Here is a 26,714-nt window from a genome sequence, read left to right as displayed (position 1 = left end):
TTAGATAGCCTTTATCTAAAGTCATAATATTACCAGCAGTAGCAGAAAAACAAGCGATGATAGTTGACTCATGAAAAATTTTGATATTCATTCGAGAATTTGTGACAAATTAGACATTGGTTTTTTTCATATACTCGAGTGAAAAGCATTTTTGTTAACAATCGATATCACTATTTAACATTGCTGCATAGCTTTTACTTTAACGGAAGAACAACAAAGTGAGAGAGTATACGAGCATTAGATGTTTCACTATGTAAGTTTTTGCATATATTTTTCCCACTACGTATATACGAATTTTGCGAGAGAAAAAAAGGTGCATTTTGTGTGAGATTTATCGGAACGTATGAACGTGAACGTTGAGAGAATGTTTAGTTGAAACAAGTCAATAATTGTCGACATGAGAAAAGATGGAAACAAAAAAAAAATGATAGAATAAGTAATTTTCATAGATGCTGTTACGTGATAAATAGTTGTTTCAATTTTTTGATTTATATGAGAATAAGATAACACTGCTTGAGTAATGTTACATTAAAAACAGTATCTCAAATGCCAATGAATCGTCTCACTTTCCACTTACACTACAAACTGCTTCGTGTATACGACACTGCCATTTTTGCAATTTCTTAAAGATATTTTTAAAAAGTATGTAAAACTAAAATTTATCTTTATAAAGTCGATGAAATTTCGTTACATCTTGAACTTTCAAGAAAAACAATAGGTATCTGTAAGAACGATACTCGATAAATCTATCCGTACGGTGAAACTTGTATGTATCTTTATTGTTCAAAATGATTTCCAACTACTGTTACCAACCCAAAAAAACATGTTGAATTCTGTTTTCAAATTACTTTGGAAGCAAATATGACATTTATTTTGAATGGCGATATAATGCACGTTTTGTTTTTTTTTTTTTAAAGTCGTTACTCCATTATATGTTTAATTTACTGTAATATTTAAAATTTATATATAAATACTTGTTTTAATTTTTCAACGTTCATTATTTACTAAAAGATGACCCTTTTATGGGTATTAATGAATCGTCATAGAAAATTATATATATTTTGTAATTCTAAACCTCTTATCTCATTTCGATTACTTGATAGGGGTAGTTGTGAAACTGCATGAAATACATTATTGATGAAATTTTTCATTTATCGACAAAACATAATACGCTTGATACTATTTAACAAGAATACAGTTGATCGATCACATCGCTAGTTTCTTCAAGAGAAACAATTTCAAAGAAAACTCCAAGAAAAAACTAACGAGAAAACTTGCGCAGGGTCGATCATAGTCTAACGCGTCGACGAGAAAAAAGTGTTTTTAAGTAACTGTGATTTTTCAAATGTTTTATATTGAATATAAATATATATTATATGTAACGAATTATGAATTTGTATGCATAATTAACGAAGGTTGTTTTGATGTTCACGCTCTGTTTATACTAAAAACAAAGATAAGTGAGATAGAGAAACTTAGCTTTTCTAGACTAACATATCGATGTAACTGCGTGAACACGCTTCCGCGCGAATCGACAAAAAAAGAAAAAGAAAAAAGTTTAATAGTTGTTTGTTTCTCTATCGAGAGCCGGAACAAAAAGAAAATCGAAATAGCCATTGCGAGTCGCTACTTTTTTATTCTGTAAGCGCTGACGAGAGTAAAGACGGAAAAGTATAAATGAATGTCGAAGAAGTTTCTCATTATTCAATCCTACTGCGAAATAAGTTTCTTTTTTTGTATGCAAATGCATCGTTCGGTACGTGTGTTTGTCATGTTTTTTTACTTTTCATTCGAAAGGTTGATTGTATTGCGACCAAACAAGGTATACATTTGCGGTAAAAGTGTATTAAATAAAAATGCATTGCATATATATTATAAATCTTTTTAAAAACATTTTATACGTGTATTTTTCTTCAATGTTACGTTTGGACATTTTAGTTCCCATAATTTGATCTAAATTTAAATGATTTTTGTAGTTATTCGTTAATATTTTATATTACTCTAAAGCTAAATAATTTTTACCACAAGATTGTTTAATATTGCATTGAAACCAAGAACTCACACGTATGTATCGGTACGGGATATGCGTGTGTGTATGTGTGCGTGTAGAGGATGAACATTAATCACCCATCCTTTTTCTGATATTCCTATGGTTCCTGATGTATACCATTCCATTGAGACAGCTATTTACGATAAGATCTAGTACAAAGATGTCTCGCTGTAAAGTTAACAGCGTATGTAGTTATTAGAGTAGAAGCACATTGCTATTAATCATTTTTTCTTGTCTGCCTTTAACAAAATAATTGAAAGACCAAAACTAGTTAAGTAATTTGTTAGATAAAAAATACATTTACATGCTACATTTCTCATAAAAAAAGTTGGAAAATGTTCCTTGTAAAAATAATTTCATTCGTATTCTCCAAAAATTAATTTAATTAAATTTTTTATTCGTGTATACGTTCATTATTCTACGCAATTCTAAATAAGTTTACATTTAATGCACATATTGCTTATATTACCAAAATAAATAAATGGCATTACTTTGGTTGTTTTGAAATTTTCGCAAAATTGAATGAATTTTTATGTAATTTGTAGTTATAGTGCGATTTTTACATGAACGTATGGACATTTATTATTAATATACTTTAAGAGACGAATCTCCTAATTTTTTTTCGTAATTTCTAATTTAATTTATTGAATTGTTTCAAAGCACGCATACAGAAACCGAAATAAAATAATTTTTCGTAATAATTTTTTACAGTTTCTTTAATTTTCTATTTTAAACTCTTTAGTAACAAGGTAATTCTAAAAGCCAGTGACTTTGCAAAGAGCATATTACACTCATATTTCAATGCTCACAATGTGTTTCTAATGAAATGTTTGAAATGTGAATCAATCAAAATTATACATGTCATTGCAAACGAGAATATTTTCATCACACTTGAGTCTAATGGATAAGATAATGTGAAAAGAATTTGCAGTACGCACTCTATCGAAATTGCACGTCGCTATCACGTCGAACTTTAGGATATTACACGCGGCAGGATGAGAGAACACGAGCCTGTAGAGAGCAATGAAAGCGGACGTGAAAAATGAGATATGAAGCCATAAAAATGTTCGTGGCAATTTTTCCTCGCGCGCGTGACGTGAAAAAATGTTTTTGTCTCAATTGAACGTTCCACTCGCTTTTCACACGTGCCAGCGTGAATAGTTCCATTGACTTGCAGCTTTGACTTCGTCGCGCTTTCAAATATTGAAAGAGGCATGGCAACTCTGGGAAAGCTTCGTGTCGCGATGATTTGAATTTCTTTTTTTTTTATGTACATTGCAGTTACACTTGATTTTCTCATCGGCAACAATTCGCTAATAGATATTTACAGGTAACGTCGTACGTGGAGTGACTTCAGAAATGAGATTTCGAATTATGCAAAAGTTCGTTGCACGACGCACGGCAGCGACTCGAGGTAAATAGCTGTTATCGCACATTACAAAGCAGAGCGCCAGCACGCAGTGCAGCAATTATAAAGTCCGCTAGCTCGTTGCGCAAAATCAATAAAAGCCCTTTGACAGTGGGCGAACTTGATTCGTCGCAGTTACGTAAGCCGCAACAAGTTCGAGCCAGCTCGCTCGCTGCAAAAGTAGTAATCAACAAGTGCAACGTCCCTATAACGGCGCACGGTGAAGGTTAACGATCGATCCGCCAGCGTCGACCTCGTGCACCATTTTTTTTATTCTCTCTCGAGTCCATTCACCAAAAAGCCGATCGATGTCTCCGGGGCTCGCATCTCGGTGGACGACCGTTGCCGGCCGAGGGCTTTTCACGAGCGACTGTTCACAGTCGTTCATTGTTTCCTACGCTTTCGAGGCAACGACGAGTGCTCGACATACAGCTATTTTACGAGTTTTATTCATTTTTACGTTGCGCGAGAACGCTTGTTCCGTTTGTTCTCGTCGGAACTGTGTAGTTCGGCAACGAATGTACTTCCATTGGCCGATGACTATTTCCGACGTGGACCAAACGACACGCGACGGTTTCTTGACGCGTCGTCGCTGAAACGCTGCTGGTATCGAGCGTGCACGCCTCTGCAACATTTTTATCACCAGCGTCATCCGTTAAAGCGCCCATTCTACGCAGCTCCAATCGATCAACATCTAAATGATCTTGGCACTGCTCACGAGCTTCCCACCGCTCTTAATTACTCCAATTCACACTTTCTTCTTTTCTTCTTCTGTTCTTTTTTTTTCTTCGGAGAGGTCAGAGATATAAAACCGTTGGTAACGAGAGCGCGCTACTTTGCTCAGTTTTTCTACGCCTCCACAGCCTCAATAATTCATATCCTTAAGCGCGAGAGCGCGAAAAGGTATCATGCCGACGCGCTAAATAAAGCATTCACCGAGTAGCAGTCTAACGCCTCTAATTAAACGTTCCCATTGTCGAGGCCCCTAAATTGATCTTTGCCCAGCGATTTTCACCGGAATCCGAATCGACCGCCACTCGAGCGTACCAGTAACGCGTTCACCTCGCTCAGCGCGGCGGGCAATGTTCGTATGGAGGTGTCCGTGCGCGTTGCGAAGGTTGCCGAGGCACGAAGAAAGGAGCCGTTGCGCTGCATACTTGGCAGGTTTATTGGTCGTCGGACGAGCTTCTTTTGGCCTTGATGATCATTAGCTAGCACTAAAAAGAACTGGAAAAAAAGGAAGCGCCCAAGCGAAGCGACGCAGAGCATAATCAATGACGAGCTCAACGAGGAGATAATCGAGATAATCCATCGTGGGTAAAACGAGCGCTCGGTCGGACAATTGATCGATCGATTGGACGCGAATCGCAGCGGCACGCCGCGGCGAGGCTCGCAACAAAACGACAAACTGGCAGGCGGAGCGGCGCCGCCGAGAGGGCATCCCCTCGAGGGCATCCCCGAGAGCGGTGCAGACTGGCTGGCACGTAGGTGAGCAGGCGGGAGCGGCGGTGGCGGCGGCGGCGGCGGCGGTGGCGCGCTGCGCAGGCCTGGCACGAAAAGCCCAGTGCTGCGCGCATCGGAAGCACGGGCGTATCGTTGCAGGGAGCCACGCCTCGGTGGTAGCGCTGTCCGTCCTCGGCACTCGTCGGCGAGGGATGTAGCGCGCTGGGCCGAGGCTCCATCGTCGGTCCGAGGCAGCACCGCTGTTCCGCAAGTAAGTCGCATTGTCATTTCTCGTCCGCGGGTCGCGCGCGCGCGAGGCGCCGAGCGCGGAGGCGAGGGCTGCGGGCATCGATCGAGCTCTACGCACGCGTGCGCCGGCCCGACGGCCTCTACCGCCGCCGCTGCTGCGCGCCGCCACTACGGAGCCTCGCAAACTTGACACCTTCGTGGCCGCTGCCGAGTCGCCGCCGAATCCCTCGCCGAAGCCGTCGCCAAGCTTGCGTCAAGGCCCAACCGTCCTAATGGATTTCTAGACTGTGCGCCCTTCGTCGAGTCGAGGACGCTCTGCCCGGAAATTCAGCCGCTTCCCGACACCTCGTTGGACTCGCTGTGTGTGCAAAGAGCCCGAGATAAATGGCCTGCTTTCACATAGAGTGCAACTTCGCCGGAAGCTTCCTTCTTTCTCCCCCTTTTTTTCTTTTCTACTTGACGTTTGTTTGTTTTCGCTCCAGGAGAAATTCCGACCGTGACGTTTTTTTTTTTCTAAAAGCTACGTGTACGTGCGAGATATTTCAACGGAAAGCTCTTGCGAGAGAAATGACAAAAGGCTCATTGAAGCTTTCAAATGCGTATTCTAAATTCATTGCTTAAAGATTACGAAAAGATTCCGATTGTCTTTCGCTAAATTATATAGATAAAATAGCAAGCTCACTTCGAAATTTACGAAAATGGCGTTTGCCGGATATCTCATAGTTTGTTTATAATACACGAGGTCACGAAAATGACTAAAAAATACAAGCAGAGCGTCATAATTCAGGAGAGGAATGAGCGGCAATCAACAGAGAGTAAAACCTAAATCCCAAGCACTAAATCGCACCCGTCCGAAAATGATCCAACCCCTCCGGAATCGGAGCGCTGTAGTACATGACATTACGTATTCCTCGATCGAATTTTCCAGATCGTAAGGCAAAATCTCGAGTTCGCATCATCCGCGACGAATAGAGAAGGGGGAGAAAAGTGAAATGATACGAGGGCACGTGGCTTGGTGTGCTTTAGGGGCTGTATAATAAAACAGCGGCGAGACATTCTGGAACCTCGAGAATCCGCTATTGTCCCTTACACGCATAAGTGGCATTTCAACTTGTAGCTTAAGTGAATCGACAGTTTTAGTATTGTACTTGCAAGTTTAAATTGAATCAATGCATTTGCGAGTTGGCACTTCCCATCGCAACAAGAGCAATCTAATTAAGGTATTTTCTAAATATTCAAGTCGATTCGGTTTGCGAGCGGATGGCTCGTATAGTAATTGCAATTTATATTTATATCCAGGACACAGTTCTATATGTAGCCTGGCTCTCCGCCCTATAAACTAATATTGTAATAAGTTTGCCGTGCTGTATGAAATATCTGATAATTCAATAATAACGAGGAAACGTCCTGGCGTGAAAAAAAGTTTGATTAAATTTCATCCGCAATATATTGCGCCTCGCGAAGGGCAAGTTCCGCAGTGTTTTTCTGCTATCGGCCACAGCGATCTCCGGCTAATCACGCGAAAGAAAGGAGCGAAACATATCGCCTCGATAAGCCAGCCACTCGACACAATGGAGTGCCTGTTTTTGAATGGACAGCCGCCTCCCTATGTTGCCGTCGGCAAGACGTGCCAATACACAATGGGGTTAAAAACGCGAGTGCGTCGGATCTGGGTCACGAGAGGCTTGTTTTCTCCACACGCGAAGCGTCGACGCTGCAAAAGAGGGCTCTTCAACTTTTCGAACAGCGCTCCGTCGTTACGCTCGCTCCAAGACGCAACCCTCCTCTCCTTGTCTCTTCGTTGCGTCGTTATCTTCGGTTTCGCTACTGGCGAGTGGCTTCGCGTCTCGCGGCATACTCCGACAGCGAGGACCGCGTCGTCTTTTTCCCCGAGTCGATGTCGCGCCCGCGGCCAGTTTCAATTTCGCAGGCTTTCTAAAAAATAAGAGCCGTAAGCTTGCGACGACGGAAGGCTAGCCGAATGCGGATCGGGTCCTGTGATCCGCGCTCGAGGAACGTCGGGATCGATGCCGGAAAGTGGATACGAGCACGTCAGCAGTGACGGCAACACCGGGATATTGGACGATGACGATTCCCGCGCAGTCGTTGACGCCCACGCGCACGCAGCTCGTCGCCCTCCCCTCCGCGCAATCTTGCAGCACGCGAGTTGGCACTCTGGCGATCGGTCGCGCGTCGATTCGTTGGCTCTGCGTGCCCTGCGAAATGTCGTTTCACCTCTTCTATCCTTTGTCCTGGCTCGCGAGAGGGGCGCCCAGATAGCTTTCGGCTTACTTCGCAATTTCACCCGAGAGCTTTTCTTTTCCTTTCGAGGGTGTCTGCGAGCTTTTAATTCACCACGAGAGCTCGGAATATGCGCAGCTAATAAATCGACCTCGCCGTGAGACTACAAGTATGTCAGACTGTAGTTAATTCATTTGCTGCGTCTGCAATAATGACGACCGATCCCATTACATTCCTTGCGCGAATTTCATTTTTTCGATCGAATTTAATTATCATTTCAACGTTCCACACTCAATTGGGTCGGCGTGTACGTCAGAATTATGAGCGGCTATTACGGGAGAAAGGGACTGTTCAATAATTGATTTGGAGCATTTAATGTAACTACATCTGGCGAACCCACGTATGCGCGAAAATTACGCTCCAATTGGGAATGTGCACTTCAGTTTCTATAGAATTCTTGTTCTCCCAAAGTAGAAAATCACTAGGTTCGGTCAGACATTATGCTTGTATCGATTATTGAAACGAGGATTATTAAACACTGCTGCTGAATATGAAATTTGGTTTTATTTTGATTTTATGAGTACATTCTTATCAAGCTTTTGATTATTTCATTGGATATCGTATTATCGTTTACGTTTATAAATTTCGACGTATTTTTCACTTGTGGACGACTCTTACGATTTCAGGCCTCGCGAATGTCGAATTATTTTGATATTAGCGTAAGAAAATTGAGTTTTGCACAGCAGTGCTGTTAATCCGTCGACCAACTTGTAAAAGGAAGCTGAAGAAGACTCAGAAGCCAAACGACGTGTCGGCGAACTGTTGCCCAGCCGCGAAGTTGTGAAGTAGCCCTAAGCCAAAAGGTAGAGTGAGAGAGAGAGAGAGAGAGAGAGAACACTCTAGCAGTGCCGCGCGCGCATCCCTCCCGGCGCGTGCGGTACGCTAGCCAACCGCGTTGCCACTGTGGAGACGGAGCAGCGAAAAACTGATACCCCCGGCACCTGCAGTTGTAGCCTCGGCGCCGGCTCGCACGCTTCTCTCGCTCTCTTGCTCTTGACCTTTTCCCCGTTGACGACTTTGCCGTTTGTAATTCGTTCTCTCGTCGCGTTGAGTCATCTCGCGCGTCGTTACGTGGCCGTGAGCTTATCGCGCGAACCAGTCGGCGATGCCGTTTTTATACGGAGTATAACTCGCGGCAATGTGACTTTGATTTTTACGTGCTGATTTTGCCGGGCCACGGGTTATAGCCCGGGTATAGTCAGTATGACGGTCAGTTTGTCTGGCTTTTCGGCGTCCGTTTCTCGTCGCTCGAACGAATAAAAGAATTTTTACCAATGCAACGCGACGTGAAATTGCAATCCTTTAGGAATGAAGAAAGAGAATCTTTGTTTGCGTGAAACTTTTAAAAGCTTTGCAAACGCGACGACCTTTTCTTTTCATTTTGATAATGTAGATTTTTCTGCTGCACGTTCGCCCCCCCCCCCCCGCACAGCAGCGCCGGGCAAGGAAAATTGAAACAAACGAATGCAGGCTGCGAATAAAATAAACGAACAAAGAAAGGTTTTGTTGACGGTGAGCGGAGCTATCGCTGTGTGGCAAGGGCGAAATATTTACGCTATCGAGATAAAAAGAATCTCAGCATCGACTGGAACAGCAGAACTTGGGAATTAGGAAAAACATGATGCAAGTAACCGGTGGTGCTAGTGCAAGTAGTAGTAGTAGTCCGATAAAACCAATGAACAATAAGTACGACAGACTCAGACGTAAAGGTTTGGCATTTTTCGCAAGTGTGTTCAGTTTGAGAAAGAGCACGAATTGTCTGCTCGCAGGCATGAGGATCGACGAGGGCACGAGCAGCACAAGTACCACCACTACGCAACGCTCCACGAGGCTAATTGATAATCAAGGTGAATATTTCATTTTGATGGATAGATCTTTGTTAGATGCCCGTGTTAATATTTTACGAATTGGATTCTTGCGTGGTGTCTCATGCTTGGGTGTATCTCGTATCGTGTACTTTGATTGATTAAATCACTGTGGGGCATTTTGTAAGCAAATCGGTAGTCGTTTCGTTGCATGTCGACGAATTTTGTTCATCTAAAAATTGTATTGGTGCTTGGAAATTGTATTTTGCGATTGATAATTTGTAAAATGATTTTTTTTTTCAATCCAGACCCTTCCGTTCCTGTTTTTCTTCTATCCTTAGAATTTGCGCATGCACAACGTTTTTCATAACTCTAATTGTCTATCTGTTACTTTCAGCTTAAACTTCCAATTAAGATATCTGTCGTAGCTAAGACTTGAGTTATCAATAATTCATGAAATGCTATCCATTAAATAATGCCAACTTACAATACGAAGTTAAATCTATATATCTATTTGTGATCATAGATTTGCCTCATTGCCTTCCATTATAACGAGTCTTTAGAGTGAAATGTCAATATACTCAAAGACCATACCGCGCGCAGCTAAATAAAGTTGCAACTTGTTCGCGTAGTCATCGATTCCAGTCTTTTTTTATCCAGTGCGCAAACCAGATCACTGAGCGATTGGGTCAACATTTACAACATTATGATTATTAACACTCTGATTGTTCATCGGCCACGCAGCTAGAAATACCGAGATGGTGTTGTCATTCGCGATTCGATTTGAAGCGACCTGCGTGAATGCATAAAAGATAACGGACACCAAGGAGAGGCTATTGTTTGACTGTTGACGAAGTTATTAAGGAATAAAGACTTCTCGTTGAATATATTTTTGGCGACAAAGAAAAGTAAATGCTTGATAAAGTCACGGCATACAATAGGGAAAATCTCCTTAATTCTTACGCTCTTTTCTTAATCGACGTACAGTCCGCGTTCTCATTTAATTCACATTGTTCCTTACCTCGTTATATTTGCTCGGCGAAAAAAGCAACACACACACACATGCCTTACGGTCACGTGTAAGCTCGTGGCCTTGATACCTATGCCTCACACACGCGCGCACGCGCACACACACACGCATTAATATATATGTTCATCTTGACGTGTAATCAAATTGCCTAACCATTCTTTTTCCATCATTCGACTTTCGAAGCTCTAATTGCTACCAACTGAGGTCTTGAAAAGGGGCGGTGATGAGACGTTACTCTGGCTATACGAACTTCAGTAATTAACTCGAAATTTCAAGTATATTTTTCATAACTTTTTCTTGACGTTTAATGCTATGCCAAATTTCATCCCTGTAGATGTCATGCTAATCTTTTTTTTTTTTTCAATACTTCAATTTAATCATAAATTCATGACCGAGTGCTTAAATTTTCAATTCTCAAATTGGCGTGTTTTTGCCGTACAACGCAATGTTTTAATTGACCCACTTGTCGCTATATATCGTAGATCTGATTTTCATTTCTTTCGTAAATCCATCATAATAATGACAATGAACACATCGTGTGCAGAATTATTGGGGTAAAATTAGTAACTATTACCACCAAAAATACAAAGCTTGTCATATAATTCACTACTCGGACGATACATAATAAGCCCCACCTATGCGTAACAAATCATCAATTCGTTTTTGAAAAAAAAAAAATAGAATACATCTTGTATCGATCAAGCTTCACTCAACCCATTAAGTTACATTAAGCCTACTTCGTGAAATCAATAATCTCGGTATAATCGTATGATCTCCAGTAGAATACAAATAACCTTTATCTACAGAATAGGTAAACCCAGCGGCAAAATTGGTTATGCTCGGATCGCATAGCCTTGCCCGAAAATGAACTTACGCAACAGCCCGAACCCTTGACAATGAACGCGCCGCGATTACGTAAACTGGATTAAATTCGTTTCAAATCCTACACGTGGCTGTACATCGGCTTTCGACCGTATAGCGAGTCAGTTCGATTGCATTGTCTTTTTTGCCCTGCGACACAGAGATATATATTTGTCTATCGTCACCGTCTGTCTATCGGCTATTTATCAATCGGTGGTTTCGCTTGATCACTCGCCGGCAATTCACGTGCGCTGTCGACTCAAAACGACAACAGCGGATTGTTTTTTCTTTGCGCACGCGGACAACTTTTGAAAAATCGATTTGGCAAGTATTTCAAGTAAGAGCTGTGTCTATTGGCCAACTGAAACATTTTAGTTACTTCAGCACTACCTGTGTAAAAAATATATCTACTTTATCGACGTCTTCCAGATGAACGTTGCAATTTAGCTATTAATCCTAAACGTGACGTGCAGTTTAGAGTGACGCCGTCGCTGAAGTGAATCTTCCGGGCGTCTTGTACTTTTTATTTACCGTCTTTCCCCAACATCGACTACATCTTTATATTTCACTTGTTTGATGCATAGTAACGAAAATCTGAAAACGTTCACAGCCGTTAATGGACATCTGCGTCATTTGCACTTCCTTCAGTCTTTTGGCATAGCGCAAGAGCCAAGCAAATCTCTAAAGAAATGCAATAAATAACCTCGCCCTAATCAAGTTTAAGCCACAGAGAAGCAGCCACAAGATAATCCGACCCTAACCGCGATACTCGTGCTCGCAAAAGGCATAAAGCAGCATCGTCTGAATCCTTAAAACCCCAATTGCGAAGTGGTCCATGAAAGTTCGATGGTCGGGAAGAAAGATCTCGCTTCATTAATTATTCAGCCGTCGCTCGGAGAGAAAAGCCACGCCATGTGAAAGTTTGAAACGCCTGCGAAGAAGACGGGAAATGAGATCGGACGCGTAGCACAATGAAAGCGGCGGAGGCTTTATCACTGCCCCTCCTCTAGAAGCTCTATCCGCAAAATTTTCGCTGAGTGCGTGACTCGCTCTATCTTGCGGATTTTTTGCCGGTAAAGAGATGGCTATGGTTATCTGCCACTCGAGTTTTAGCGGGAGGGTGCATTTGACGAGAGCGATGGTACTACTTGTCTAGAACGCGAGTGAAACGGTTAGAATATGTTTTTGTCATAAAGATCGTGAGATTCTTTGTTTTCCGTAGCTCGAGTAGTCGAGTGAACGTGATGGTAGAGTTTAAAGCTATCGCTCTGAAGGTTTATCGAACGACGCTGTTTCGACATTGTTACGTGCTGTATTCAGTTGTACTGGATCGATCATTCAGGTAATTGTCCTTCGATTTTTCAATTCGAAGAACCGAAGGTTGAAGCACGTATACCTGTTCAGAATTCTCGATTTCGAAAAATGTCATTGTCGATACCGCGCTCCGAAACTCAGCGGAACAGTTGGAGATGTCAGGTAGAAAGAAAGTTTTGCGCATATCTCAGTATTTCAGATCGTAACGCAAGCAAGGGATGTTTCGAACGGTCAACTTTTCGATCGAAAATCGAAAATTGAATCCCGCATTCAAGAAAAAATTATCCCTTCGAATAACTGAAAATGAAATAACTTAAACGACATCCTGTCTACGAAGACTTAAAACATATCACCTACGGATTCGCATGGCGCGATACAAAAGTGCGCAAGATTTATTCGTGCCTCACTACTTCCACGAGTAAAATCTTGATGGAAATCAATTGCGTGGAGCACACTTAGCCAATAATATGTGCATGAATTAGCATGCGAAGAGAGAGAGAGAGAGAGAGAGAGAGAGAGAGAGAGAGAGAGAAAACGTCGACAAATGTAGACTTCGAGCCAATGATGAGGCAAGGACTCTCGACCTTTGCCGTTGCCTTTACCCTCAATAATGGGCGGCCTCGCCTTATTTTATGAATTTTCATTTGCCGCCCTCGTATGCCGGGAAAAGTAAATCGAGCCACGAAGCTATTCATCCGCGATAAATTAGGCGATTGATTAACGGGGATACTTTGCGAGTTTCGGGCGCCGATTGCGCCGCTACCATCTATTATGTAGGATCCTTGATTGGACCGTAAATCTCCGGCGCGAATGTAATTCGACGCGGCAAAAGTAAGATTATACGTGCTACACGAATTTGCATGCGGCTGTACGTCATACTGCGGCAGCGCTAGAGTTCGCAGTAGAAGAGCCTCGGATTTAGTCAGGCATATGCGTCGACTAGCGCGAACCTTTCACTTTGGAGCTTTACCTCGCGCTAGGCACCTTTCAAATCGCACCTACTTACAATCATTATAACTCGATGCCGTGTCACGTTTGTATGTCTATGGTTCGTAGAAAAAGGAACGAATATTGCACGTTAGTAGACCTTTCAAAGCCTCTCCTTTTTCGTAATTCCTCCGCATTAACGCATCGGCACGCTAATGGCTTTCTCCATTAGCGCTGCCCTAGTCGCGAATGCAGGTGAAGTGCTCGGCACTGCCCGGACGAGAGCTGCCCGACATATCGCGGGATGACAATTGGAGCACGCGTCGACGATGTAGCTTCGAGCGCGCTTGGCCGCGACGTTAGCTTGGCAATATGCAGCGGCGAATCGCTGCTCTAAAACCAACTCGCGACTCGTTAGGCATCGATCGCGCACAACGAAAGATAATCGGGAGCGCAAAACGTTGCAGAGGCGACTGGCGCGTCGAGGATCCCGTCGACCCTGAGCGTGGACGCGATGGCATGCAGGCAAGCCGCCACGTCGCCCTCCCACTCGATCCTGACATTGACCCCCGGCAGGACCCGGAACATCGACCAGGACATGGAGGCTATTCGGCTCAGCCGACAGGACAATCCCTATCTGCAGGTATGTGCGCTCGGCCATGATCGATTGATCAAGCCACCTGCATGTTGCCGCGTATCGCCCAAAGCGTTTCGGAATGACTTTGCGCGCCACTGGCACTTTTGCTCGATATCCGTGTGCTTCAAGTTGTCGCATTGACGAGGCTGTTTCAGGCCAAATCTGCGCTCGTTAAAGCTCCCATCTCGCAAACGCCGCTAATTGGCTGCGCGACGCAATGACGCTCGACATTTCGATTATCATTGAGAGCCTCCACGTGTGAAGTTTAAGCGCCAAGGTGCAGACCTGGCCCAATCGCGGCTTCCCAGCTTGCCGCACGTGTCAACACTCGGCGCGGCAAATGCTCTCTGCGTGTGCCCGAACAATTTGAACGTCCGTTAATTTGAAAGTCGCGATCGCGCGTCTCTGGGTGAGTGGAAAATCGCTACGGCGTTCTGCGGCTCGCAACTCACCAGGGGCAAACGTAGAAAACTCGATGATTGCATGGAAAAGAAAGTTTCCTCCCTCGGATGCGCTCGGACAGCTTCTCTTGGGAAGAATGTCGATTTTACGAAGGGCAAGTCGCTTGTCGGATTTTATTTAGACTGTTCCCGCGGCTACGACGCGACCGAGTTTTTCAGAGTCATTTTCGCGCGTACATTTTAACTCCAATTTTTATTCTTGTTTATTATAGTTCAAAGCAATTAGGATATTCGCTAGTAGCTTTCATTCGTTTTCTCAGCTTTCTTTGGTGATTCCAGTTGTTAAAAATAAATATAGTTCAGGGGGCGAAACGAACATGAATCAATTAAAAAGATTTTTATAATAGTTGATTAATCAACTTCAAATAAATCACGATGCAGTGAAATCTCGAAGTACAACTCAATACAAGTCCATTTTTTCTCGATTCTAACGTCTTCGGATTCAATGATCGTAATCATAGCATTAATCAAATCATTTTTTTAATATCAAGGGACACATACCCCGCTTAATCTTCCGATGTAAAGAGTAACTCGATGATCTCACTCTTTGCGATTTTCAAGGGCTTCGATTATTCTGTACTAGCACGTGCTCAAAAGACCTAAAGAGGAAAATCGTCTCTTGCACACAGAGGCTTTTCAAATGTCAAACTCATTCTCGAGTGGCAGTCGCTACCACCCGAAGCTTTTTTCCCTTGATGAGTCATTTAAAAATTTGGACCGTGCAAATAACGAATATACGTTTTGTCTTACATTACAGATACTAGCGAGTAAAGAAAGCCTTATAGAGTCACATGAAGAATCTGAATCGGATGACGTTATCCTCATGTCACAAGTAAGTAACTATCGGTAACAATATTATTTAAAAAAAAAATAAAATCGTGAGAAAAGTTCATTACGCATTTTCACGTTAGAATTGCATAATCGAAAGCAACTAACTCAGCCAAAATCGACTGAGAGCAATTTAAATTCAACGTTCTCAGTTCCACCTAAGACCTTCGCAATGCCACAAAAAATTTTGGTCGATCGATCTTGCTCTTTCTCCTCCATTCCGTGTGTACACATTTTCGCGGTCGGGTACTTGCACGAGGACTTCGAAACTCTCAAGTACAAATATAACAGAATTCTCACTTTGCCAACGCGCAGGAATTCGGCGACACGGATCCACTGACGTTGGCGCAAGTGCACGAGCATCTGGTACGAAGTCCGCCGCCGGTGTCTTGGAACCACACGCCTGTATTTCATTTTCCACACCAGCAGCAGCAGCTCAAGAGTCCTGGCAGCAAGTCCGAGCAGAGCGCCAGTCACTACAACAGAGCTGCTTCGCCGAAATCGATGCCGTTTCGTGGCTGCGACGAGCACAAGGCCGATGAGATTCGAGGTGAGCGGTATACCTATGCACGTGTGTATGTGTCTGTACATGTATATTATTCGTTCTCTTTCACTTTTTCTTTCGGCGAGTTTTGGAGGTTTTGATCAATTTTCCGCCTGCTCAATGAAAGTCCTTCACGGACAATTTAAAAAAATTTCTAGTTTTCTTTTCGCGAATCGATTTTTCTACGGCAATATTTTTTGCTTTGGTTTTTTTTTGTGCTTTTATAAATTATATGAGAATTCATTGATTACTTTTATATTTACGTTTGTTTTCTTTTTTAAACAGATTTTCACATATTTCATTTCGCACATTTAATTAAAACGTCGACAAATTTTTTTCATTCCCAAAATAACAATTCGTTAAATGAATAGTTGAAAAAAAAATTGAGCTACGCTACGCGTAATTTAAACTTGAAATTCAGCTCTTTTTTTGAGAAAAAGCTATTGTAATGTTTGTTCACGCGAATAACATTGCATTTTTCGCACTAAATTAACTCTTAATAATGCCGCGTTCTTTCTCATTCAACGCAACATTTCTGTATGCCTATGGACGCAGTACTGCATTTGATATTAAGAGTACTGGAAAACCCGACAAAGAACCCTCATTAGCGGTTTCGTTCATAGCTGCTGTATGAAACAATAGAGTAAAAATTATGAATGCTTTTAATTGATTTTTTATTGAATAACATTAATTCTGCGTTTTCGCGTTTATTTTTTTATTTACCAGTGGTTCATAAAAATTGATGCAGAATAAACTTTTGAGACAAAGGTATGAACAGTTGCAAGGAAACCATTAAAAGTTTTTAACGAACCTCTTCAGTTCGGGAAATATAAATTGTAATTCCAATTTTAAACATGACTCCAAACAAAAATCCAACCGAGTATTAAAAAAAATGGTAGCTTTGAAATCATTATGCCGTCAATCGGATATTCAAGAATATCCCATGATGCTCTCTGATACAATTTCGTTTTTGCACATTTTGAATGGATCCTTATTCCAGACAAAAGCATTCCAAATTGTTTGCAAAAGGCGCAATGGTATAGCGTCAAATCGTTACTTTCGTACTTTACAGAAAGAGCTTTAAATAACCATAATACTTAGTGACGTACGGTTAAAAACTCATTGAACTTTGTCAAATATATGTAATTATTCTATTAAAAAATGCGCAATCTACTGAATACAGTTTGAAAACAAAAAAATTAGGAAAAATTTTGGACGAAATTCCGAATAAGCCGAGGCAGCATTTCGAAAATCATTGAAAGCGACAGAGAGCATCCAGCTTTCGGGTTGAATCCCTCATTCTCCCCGGGAAAGCTCGAGGGTCCTCGTTTCTCTCCGGCAGAGAAAAAATTTGTATAAAGACCCGAGGACGTGCAATTACGTAAAAGTATACAGCGAGTCGCCCTCGACCTTGCCAATGATGCAACGCCAATCGATTTTCTATATTTTTCAATTCAAGCAATAGCTTTTACGGGTGGGTTTGGTCTGACGGCACGCGCGTCAATTCACACGTATATGTATATATACGTGCGTGAAACTGTGCATATTTATGTGAGAAGAATATCGACCGGGGATTCCCCCTTGTTCGCATGATTCTTCATTTTTCTGAAACTCTGTGAACGTTGTCGGTGTGTCTTTACGAATTATCGAATATTGCGATGATATTTTGGTTTGCCAATAAATAATAAATAAATCTCGCTTATCAGCGGCGTCGAAAATTATTCACGCCTAAGTTCGTTGCTCCGGGTAAGAAAAATGCAAATATCGTAATTGATGCTAGTGTGAATATTTTTAAAAGTATTCTGCGTCTTTTTTTTTTTTGCAATAAAAGATGATGTGCATAAAAATAACTAGTTGGTATTTGACTACGTCGTTACAAACGATAAATAATGAAGTGAACAAACGAAATAATCAAATTGCTGTTTCCGACGTCATAGATATAGTAATTTATTTTTTGAGACTCCTAACTGGTCAAACAATCGTATTTTTAATATTTGTAAAAAAAGTATGTCTGGAAGTCGAAACATGTTATAAATGAAAATTAAGTTCACGAAATACCATTTCGATAAAAATCAGTACAGCGATAGAATGCACTTGTAAAATAAAATCAATTCGATGTATTGTATTAAAATAATCTATTGTATTTTTTCCGCAATATCATAGTTAGTCGAAGTGAAATCTGAGAGTCAAATTTCTCAATTATTTACTATATATATATTTTTTGGTATACTACATTCATATAGATAGAGGACCTGAAAAGTCCGTAAAGTCCTTTGAACGTTGGGTGTACTTACAATAAATACTTGAATGAGTTTCCTTGGCAAACTATGGATATTCCTATGAATTCTAGTGACGGTGATAAACTTTGTCATTGACAAGCAGTAAAATATTTTACGACTTTTGACGATAGTTTTTAATGTTTGTTGATTGTGACTGACGTAACTATCTAACTTTTGAAAGAAAACTAGCACGGGTTTCATTAAAGTACGTTTATATGTTGATTTATCTTACAAAAAAAAGAATAAGCATATAATACGTATAACTGAATGAAGTCACTGAGATTCAATAATAAAATAATAAATCCGAGAAGTTCGGCAAAAGCTATCGACAGATATGAAACTCGGTCAACCCATAAAAAGCTTCCGACAGTATCCTTTCTGAACTTGATAGCTGCAGCAAGCTGATCAGCTTGGACGTTTAATTAAAGTCGAAAAATACGATGGACCTTTCGTTTTTTTAATGAAAGCCAATGAATCTCGTTTTATGTTGCAGATCGTCACTCGCATACGTTCTCGCTACTAAACCCAACACCGATCCGTTCGTTGTCGGAGGTGCGTCGACTGCATCGCTCGGCCGAGGACAGCGTACAATTGATGTCGTCCGAGTGAGCTGACACCCTGAAAAGTACCCCCGGTATTTCTCTCGTAGCCTCTTACTGGAGAGGACACTACATCGTACTCTTCCAAGAAAGAGGGGCTATTGTTCAGCCTTGTTGCGGGTGATCGCGGCGCGACTGGAAGGCTTTCAACAACGATGTACGCAGCGCTTTACTTTTTCCGTTCCAGTGCCCTAGGCACTCGAAAGATTCGCCTTCGCTGCTACGATGATATTGTTTTTGCGTTGGACGCGCTTTTACGCCAAGGGAAGCTCGTTTTATCTCTTTCTTCTTTGAGAACCGTCAAGCTACTATGGCAATCTAGATTTCCGAAAATGACTTGCGAGAAAGATAAATTTGCGTCTTTTTCTTTAACGTTCGGCAATTTCTTTTTATTTGTCCAGCCATCGATTTTTCTCGCTCGATACAACTAATTCCAAAGCAATTCATAATTGCGATTGGTGACGCTCACGAAAAAATCATACATCAATTGTAAAAGAGAAAGAGAGAGAGAGAGAGAGAGGGAGAGAGAGAGAGAAGCGCAATAATTGCTCGAGTAAATCTAGATTTTTGGCAGGATTGCGATACAGATGGCGACGGAAGAGTAATAAACAAGTCGCCATGCGGATGAAAGAAAACCAAAACAAAGTAGAACAGTTGCCTTTTGCCACACATGCATACGGTATTGCATAAAGCTCTTTGTCTCTCAAGTCTTATCGTACAATTCTAGTCGGGCCTACGTATCATCGCTAAATTCATTATGTACACTAGGCTATTGCGAACGAGTACATTGGTCGAGTGCACTTGTGGCAACTTACGTTGCTGCAAAAAATGCAACTGCAAAGTTATCGAATATATCTGTTCATTCCGATGGTCTTTGAATCTTGAGAACCATCAGATTATCGTAAGAATGATGATTTTAATTCATCAACGTACATACAACTCACATGGCTTTTTGCGACGTCGGTTGATATAACACTGACAAGATCTGCGATGTAAAAATAAAGAACAACTCTTGAATTTTTCAATACAGTATTGCCAGTAAATTATAATATAGTGAATAAGGAATGATTTCCAATACTTCTGCAATTCAATCTTCTCTTACATAGACTTGTGTAACAGCAAATACTCTACAGCATCACCGATATTTTTGTAAATTCATCATTAGTTCCAATGACTTCGCTTCATCCTGAAAACTATTTTTCTAGGAAAACAAAAACTAAAGAAAACTAAGCGATCGATTTTTACAACGATCTTTTCCAATTTGAAAGAAAGATAAGTCTTTTTTGAGTACATGAGAATTCTGAAGAAGTAAGTTTCTTTGGGGTTCCAGTCCTCTTTCACTCAATGGTAACGCGTTCGATTGTCATGTTCTTCAAATTTATAAAATCGTGCATTTCAAGTTTCAACCAAATTAGCTGCAATAACTTCTGCATATTCTGCACAAAAACTTTTCAATAGTTTGAAAACAAAGAATATCAACGTAACGTTCACAGAAAAACGTTACATGACTATCCGGGAATAAGTGGAAAAAGCAAGGCTTTCTTTAAAAAGCATTGAAATGTTAAAATGACAAATTATATCACTGAGATAAAATTGTTATTATTGGATCTAATGTTTATTGAGAGAGCAATTAACGTTGCCGCTGAGAATTGATATTGAACGTATCCGTATAAATTTGAAGAAATGAGATATGTAGATAGTTATAGCTCTATTATATTCTGTGTGTAAATATATACATAAACTACAGAGATAGCGAGAAAAAAAATCTTTTCTATAGTAATTAGTCTAAAAAAAACTACGAAAGTTACATAAGATAAAAGGACTCGAGACGAAAAATTTTACGATCTAGTCATCAAACTATAATACTAAGAAAATGTTACTACGAGTTTTGCCGAAATGAAAATGGTTATATTACAAAAAATTTTTCCATTATTTTTAACGAGAATAAGTGCTTGATATATTTTTTTGGGAGTTGCTTGAAAGGGAACTACATGAATGATATTTACTCGAAAGCCTATACTTGGATCCATAATATCAATTTATTGTAAATTCCCTTAACTGTTCGGAGATTGATTTATTGAATATTTTTATTTTTAGAAAGCTGAAACATCAACTGCTATGAGAAATATATAAATAACATCAGAGAAAATCGAGGAAAATATATTTGCAATGTACCTAAGTAAGAGGATATATCCAGAAATAAATATTATATGTTCAAAAATGTTTGTTAAAAGCTTTAATAGCTCGGGAAAATAACGAGTTTTGTATGTCTTGAGAAATTTTCTAAAATAGTTGCATAGCTTTAAATGTTACAAGAAAAATGTATTGTTATTGATTGGCTTACGAATAAGTCAGATTTTCGATATTTCTAATCAAAAATGAGTATTGAATCAATAAACATATAAGTAAATTAGTGCCTATATTTGGTGATTGAATGTCATAAATGTAGTTACATTAGCTTGTTATCAATGATTGGAAGAGAAACAGTTGTATATCAAATCAAAGTTACTGGATTTATCCTCTTCTGTATCAAAAATAATTATAAAGGCCTATACGTATAATAGTTCATTAGATTTGTATTGAGCCAAGAAAGAAAACCAGTTGCATAAAATGTTTTCAAACGATAAATCTCAAACTTACATGTGATTTTTTAATGAAATCACGTTAATAAAATTTTACAGAAGTCTTGCGTTTGTGTCATTAAAACACAAATATCAATCCTCGTATTTCCTTACAATGTGCAAAAGAAAACAGATAATAGCTCTGATTCATTAAGCAATAATGATAAAACAATGCAAATATTTGAACAAGGTTTTGTGCAACTTAGATGCGACAGTGTTTTGCCTCTTTGTAAATGGTTCGCTGTATCTTAATGAAATATTTTGTTACTTAATATGAGCTGCACATCTTACGTTCAATGGAATTTAAATTGAGCTCATTTGTTAGCATTGTGAAAGTTGATTTTTATTTGAAAAATTATAAATATATTTGTGTTACTGCAAATCAATCAGTGAAAAATGTAAATGTGTTTAATTTTTTACTTCACTCCTAAAATATTCTACAATAAAAATATAGGCTTGGGAGTTATGCGATTTCAGTGCATACTACTTACCACGTGTAACGCGAGATACTAATCTTGAAAAAACAACCGTATCACTAGTTCAGAACTAAAAAAAGGCCAGAAAGAAAGTGAAACTATAGCTATTTTATCAACGATAGACACAGTTTATCAGTCGATGGGATGATTTACATTTTAATAAAAGCGGAGTTATTTTCTGTTAATATTAGCTTTAACGCGCTTATTTCCCGAGATATAGTACATTACGATACTAGCGCGGGAAAGTAGATTCACGGAGTGTCGAAATATTATTTATTTATTAAATTGATAGCACAACAAAATATATAGATATATAGTGAATGGAGAAATTTGTTCCCCTTGAAAATATTTTCTATAATTACAGAAATTTCATGTTCATTCTGTAAACAACCACAACTTTTGGCTAAAAGTCAACTTTTTAATTAGTAATGACTCGTTTTGAGAGTAGCTTCAAGATGAACTCCCGCATGATGATTTCAATTTCTAGCCCAACATACTGCATTCTAAAGTAGATTAGTTTCTTTTCCGCTCGCTGATGAAACGGACAGTTTCCATTTTCACAAAGAATCGTAATTTCCGGAAGTGAATTTTTAAAAGTACGACGGTTCATTCGAAAACTCTATGTTTACCCTTTAAAACGAGCCTTCGCACACTTTCACTGTGTTTGACTTGAGTTATCTTTCATTATTTCAAAGCTAATTGCATTGTTCGAGATTGAAATGCGCATTAGGTGCATATGCGCTATTATTTCAGAATGAGCGATCTCATTCTGAAGAACATCCAGAAAAGTCAACAATTTTTCATTGAAATTAGTTTTTTCACGCTTACAGCGCTTGCGAAACAAGTGTTGAAGCTCAGTCGTGAAAGTCCGATAAATGAAAAATCAATGAGGGGTTACAGCAGAGACATCTAAGGTACTAATCAGAAACCGAATGTCAACAATACCGATGTGAGTGCCGCAGTAGGCAGCAGTCACGCAGATACGTAATCCCCACGCGAGTCGGCTTTTAAAAAATAATAAAGCAGACAGCATGTGGAAAACCTGTATTGAGACGGCCTTAGCAGCAACGAGTTAGTAGCGCTCGATAGGTGAATCGCAGCGACCGCAAAAACCTCGCTTTACGGGTGTTGCCTGTATCCTTCTCTTTTTCTTCCTCTTTTTTTCTTTGGCGCTCGTTCCATATTTTTTTTTCTTTTATATATAAACAAATGCAACATTATAGCTGCAAGTAATATTGCCATAATCATGTGTACGAATATCAGGGGGATTCTGATATTTGATCATTTGAACGATGTTCTGTTCGCCAAGTGCAACGACAAGTTCGTCGATCACATTCAAAAGTTGGCCAGACTCCAGGGTTTACTCGCCGAAAATAAGGTGAGCGTGCTTTGTAAACAAAACACCCGCCTTTGTTATTTTTCTTTTTTATTAAGTCAGTGAAACATTGCAATTCATGCTCGGTAGATTTTTTTACCTACGACAAGAAGCTAATCTACATCATTTAGATGTTTTATATAACAACGTACTTTAGTATGTTGATTGTTGAGCGATGTTCTGCTTTGAAAATGCAAATGAGTTATTATATAAAGAATGTAAATGCAAATCGTACTTGATAAATTCTTTAAAATCATAGTACAAAAATAGCTTTTTGTATTTTTCAATTCATGACTTATTTCATCGATATTACCTTTTTAGGATGAAAGTGACTCATCGAGCTTCAAACCAACTCCAAACATTCTCATGCAGTTGTTCTCTCCAATTGTTACGTCACAATATCTTATGGCATCACAATTCGGCAATACATACACATCAATGAAGTGTCAAGATGGCACTAATATTGTATTTGATGAATACATGGGATACACATTTATCTACATATCAGATGAAGTAGTGGAGTTAATGCGAAGAACTGTGGGTATTTGTGTAACTATTGTCAAGCATTTTTGTGGTCCTAATGTATCTTTGTAAGTTTAAAAAATATATGGTTCTTATCATGATTTAAAAGATTGTTAACTGAATCTATCTTTTTTAATAAATTTCAGATTGAAAACTAGTAGACAAAAAGTGGAACTTGTTTCACACCTTATGGATGCATGGGTAGAATTAAGGAAATCTGAACAGAGTATTTTAACAGAAACTGTTGAACAATTATCAGTAAATGCAGATTTAGCTTCAACAACTTTAGGAGTTTTAAGTGATGCAGCTGATAAATTGAAAGCTCAATCAGAATTCTCGAATGTACATGTTTTGGTGTTAGTTGAACACAAATTTATGTCTTTATTTTCTAGTATAAAAGCACAGGATTTATTGGCATCTGACATTTTGTTAATGGTTCTCTTGTGTCATGTAGCCAATAAAAGCATAAAGGGAGATTATGAAAAGAACATCAAAGCCAACGACACTCTGTTGTCTCGGAGTGGTGCAATACAAAAAGAGCAAGATAAGCCTCCTGATAATTTGGAAAAACTGACGATTCCAACATCTGTAGATATATGTAATTTATTTGGTGAGTCAAACTTGCAATTAATAAAAATGTTATAAAATTTTATGTCGACAATGAATCCAATATATTTTGTAGAAGGTACAAGGGACTCCTCTATTAGTGAAAATCTATCTTGGTTAGCTTCCGATGAACTTAACAGTCAAGTGATGCTTCTTGGCTCCCAAGACTGTGGTTATACAGCAAATGCTATTCATATATTTCAATTAGCTGATGGGATAAATTTAGTGACAATAGTAGAAATGACAAATTTAACTATTTCATCTAGCTTGTGCGATAGTTTTTATCATTTGAATGTCATAAATGGATTACAACTGCAAAGAGATATTGATGAACTGAGACCAGCATTTGATAATCTTGAAGCATCTATCAAAAAAACTTTGGATGGTATTAAGAAAAACAGAGGTAACATTAGTAATGATGTTGATATGTGCCAAAGACGACTACAAATGAAATGGGAACAAGTTAGGAAAAAATATATGGAGCTTTTGAAAACTAGGGATCCTGAAACTGTTTTACAAATTGAGTCCAGTACACAAAGTTTTGTAGAATCACTGAAAGATTTGTTCAAGCTTATTTGCTTGAATAAAAATTTTGTACAATTAGGACGAGATGTAGTCACAACTGTTAGCAAACTTGTCAGTCAAAAACTGAATGAGTTTAGCGATTTTCTAAAAATTAAAGCTATAAAAAACTTCACTATTGGATCATATCCTTTTTATATCAATTTTATGTCAATATAAAAATGCAAATATGTTTTTAATATATTTTCTAGACAAAAATATTTTTATTTTAATATTTCTCTTGGTAAATTTTCTTATAGAAAATAAATATATTTTTTAAGTACAAATGAACTGTTTGCATCTGCCTAAAATACTTTCAAATATTTGTCCTTAATGCTTAATGTTGCATCGCTATGAGAACTTCTCTAACAATCAACAAATATCTAGAAGAATTTCCAGGACTGGTGCATTTTATATACATTGATAGGACAACTCACAGATTAATAGCACCAACAATAGACTTCAGTAATTCAGAAACTTTAACATTAACAATAAAGAAGGTAAATTTATAATCTTATTTTATTCATAACAATGTTTTAATAGATAATAAATTTGAAAAAATTATAAACTTTAAAATACTATTATTTAATTAAAAGTTATATTATGATTGAAGTATATTTGTGTTTTGTCTAATTTATGAAACATAAATGTATTACAATCATAATATAGCTTTTAGTTAAGTCATTCGTAATAATTCGAAAGTACTTTTGTTAATCACAATGGACTGAATAAACTCGTTTATAAGCATTTTAACATTACAAGTAATAAAATTAAGGATTACGACAGCGACCTGCGGCATGTAGAATGTTACTTTTAAGCTTGCGAGTTTTTAATAATAATAAAGAGTGTTTAATAATTTCCACAGATCTGGACAATGGTTGAACAGAGTAGAATACACCTGCAAGAAGGTCATATGTCCATAATGTGGAAAGACACTACCTTTAACTATGCATACTTTTTATGGTTTGAAGATAGCTCTGTATGTTTATAATTATTAAAATTATTTTGAATATTAAATTAGTCTTATTCACATCCATTCTCTTGCTTTGCAGGGCACATCATTAAAATGCAAAACATACTTCAATCACATATTAAAAAATTTTCCCGTTCCTGGTATTCTTTGTGGAGATTATTACAAGTACGTGAGACTATGATAATAATTATTTTGTAAAAAAACACAATAAGCTTTTCTTTATGAAAGTTGTAGAAATTTCTTTTTTAAATTTGTGTTAATAATAAGAAGTTTTTCTATCTTTAGACATTATACACCAGTCTCACGATGAATAATCCTCAAGTTAATATTTGTATAATTAGCAAAAAAAGAAAAGTTTATAACTAGTTTAATATTCCTCAACGTTCAAATCTCCATCACAAACTGTTTTACTAAGTATGTTATATTTTTAGGAAATTGGCAGAAGCATACTTCCCAAAATTATCGCCAAACAAGATTCGCATTTACGAGTTATACTGTGTACACTTAGGATTGGCTACATCGTCATGTGTACTTGAACATTCTAGAAGATTGGCTGCAACAATTTGGGAAATTACCGGTCTGCCCAACAATCCTGCAGACATACTATAAGAAAATATACCTTTTGCCACGCAAAAGCTCTTGTTTACAAAACTTACTTATTGTTTAAGAACCGTCTGGCTACCGCATACATTCCACGAAATTTCATATTTACAGATGAAATTGTATTATCTATTTAAAGTGAAAAAAAAAACAAAATGAAAGCAAATTTAACATATCGTTCCTAATCTTCATGCACTCGTCATTGTGACTTCCAACGCTGTCTTAAAATTATATGTACAACTAG

The 26,714-nt window shown here is 38.9% G+C and overlaps 2 protein-coding genes across 2 annotated transcripts; both read left to right on the top strand.

Annotated features, from left to right (window-relative positions):
• Positions 1-7,930: 7,930 nt before the first annotated feature.
• Positions 7,931-21,754, top strand: LOC131674668 (uncharacterized). Its single transcript, XM_058953484.1, has 5 exons — positions 7,931-9,298; positions 13,856-14,031; positions 15,244-15,318; positions 15,630-15,864; positions 18,631-21,754. Exons 1-5 carry the CDS (start codon positions 9,070-9,072, stop codon positions 18,744-18,746), a joined length of 831 nt encoding a protein of 276 aa, XP_058809467.1. The 5' UTR covers positions 7,931-9,069; the 3' UTR covers positions 18,747-21,754.
• Positions 21,755-22,795: 1,041 nt separating this feature from the next.
• LOC131674670 (BLOC-3 complex member HPS1) lies at positions 22,796-26,479 on the top strand. Its single transcript, XM_058953487.1, has 8 exons — positions 22,796-23,211; positions 23,530-23,798; positions 23,877-24,340; positions 24,413-25,043; positions 25,259-25,397; positions 25,763-25,876; positions 25,950-26,035; positions 26,302-26,479. Exons 1-8 carry the CDS (start codon positions 23,080-23,082, stop codon positions 26,477-26,479), a joined length of 2,013 nt encoding a protein of 670 aa, XP_058809470.1. The 5' UTR covers positions 22,796-23,079.
• Positions 26,480-26,714: the final 235 nt, after the last annotated feature.

Source organism: Phymastichus coffea, unplaced genomic scaffold (assembly GCF_024137745.1).
Source record: "Phymastichus coffea isolate CEN01 unplaced genomic scaffold, Cenicafe_Pcof_1.1 PCOF00278, whole genome shotgun sequence".
NCBI classification, from domain to species: Eukaryota; Metazoa; Arthropoda; class Insecta; order Hymenoptera; family Eulophidae; genus Phymastichus; species Phymastichus coffea.
This window is presented reverse-complemented; position numbering and strand designations above follow the sequence as displayed.

Excerpts from the sequence above, each read along its gene's own strand:
- LOC131674668 (XM_058953484.1), top strand. The coding sequence starts at position 9,070 with ATGATGCAAGTAACCGGTGGTGCTAGTGCAAGTAGTAGTAGTAGTCCG. Across the intron at positions 9,299-13,855 it reads GAGGCTAATTGATAATCAAG|AGGCGACTGGCGCGTCGAGG; the intron begins GTGAATATTTCA and ends AAAACGTTGCAG. Across the intron at positions 15,319-15,629 it reads ACGTTATCCTCATGTCACAA|GAATTCGGCGACACGGATCC; the intron begins GTAAGTAACTAT and ends GCCAACGCGCAG.
- LOC131674670 (XM_058953487.1), top strand. The coding sequence starts at position 23,080 with ATGTGTACGAATATCAGGGGGATTCTGATATTTGATCATTTGAACGAT. Across the intron at positions 24,341-24,412 it reads AGATATATGTAATTTATTTG|AAGGTACAAGGGACTCCTCT; the intron begins GTGAGTCAAACT and ends TATATTTTGTAG. Across the intron at positions 25,398-25,762 it reads TAACATTAACAATAAAGAAG|ATCTGGACAATGGTTGAACA; the intron begins GTAAATTTATAA and ends TAATTTCCACAG.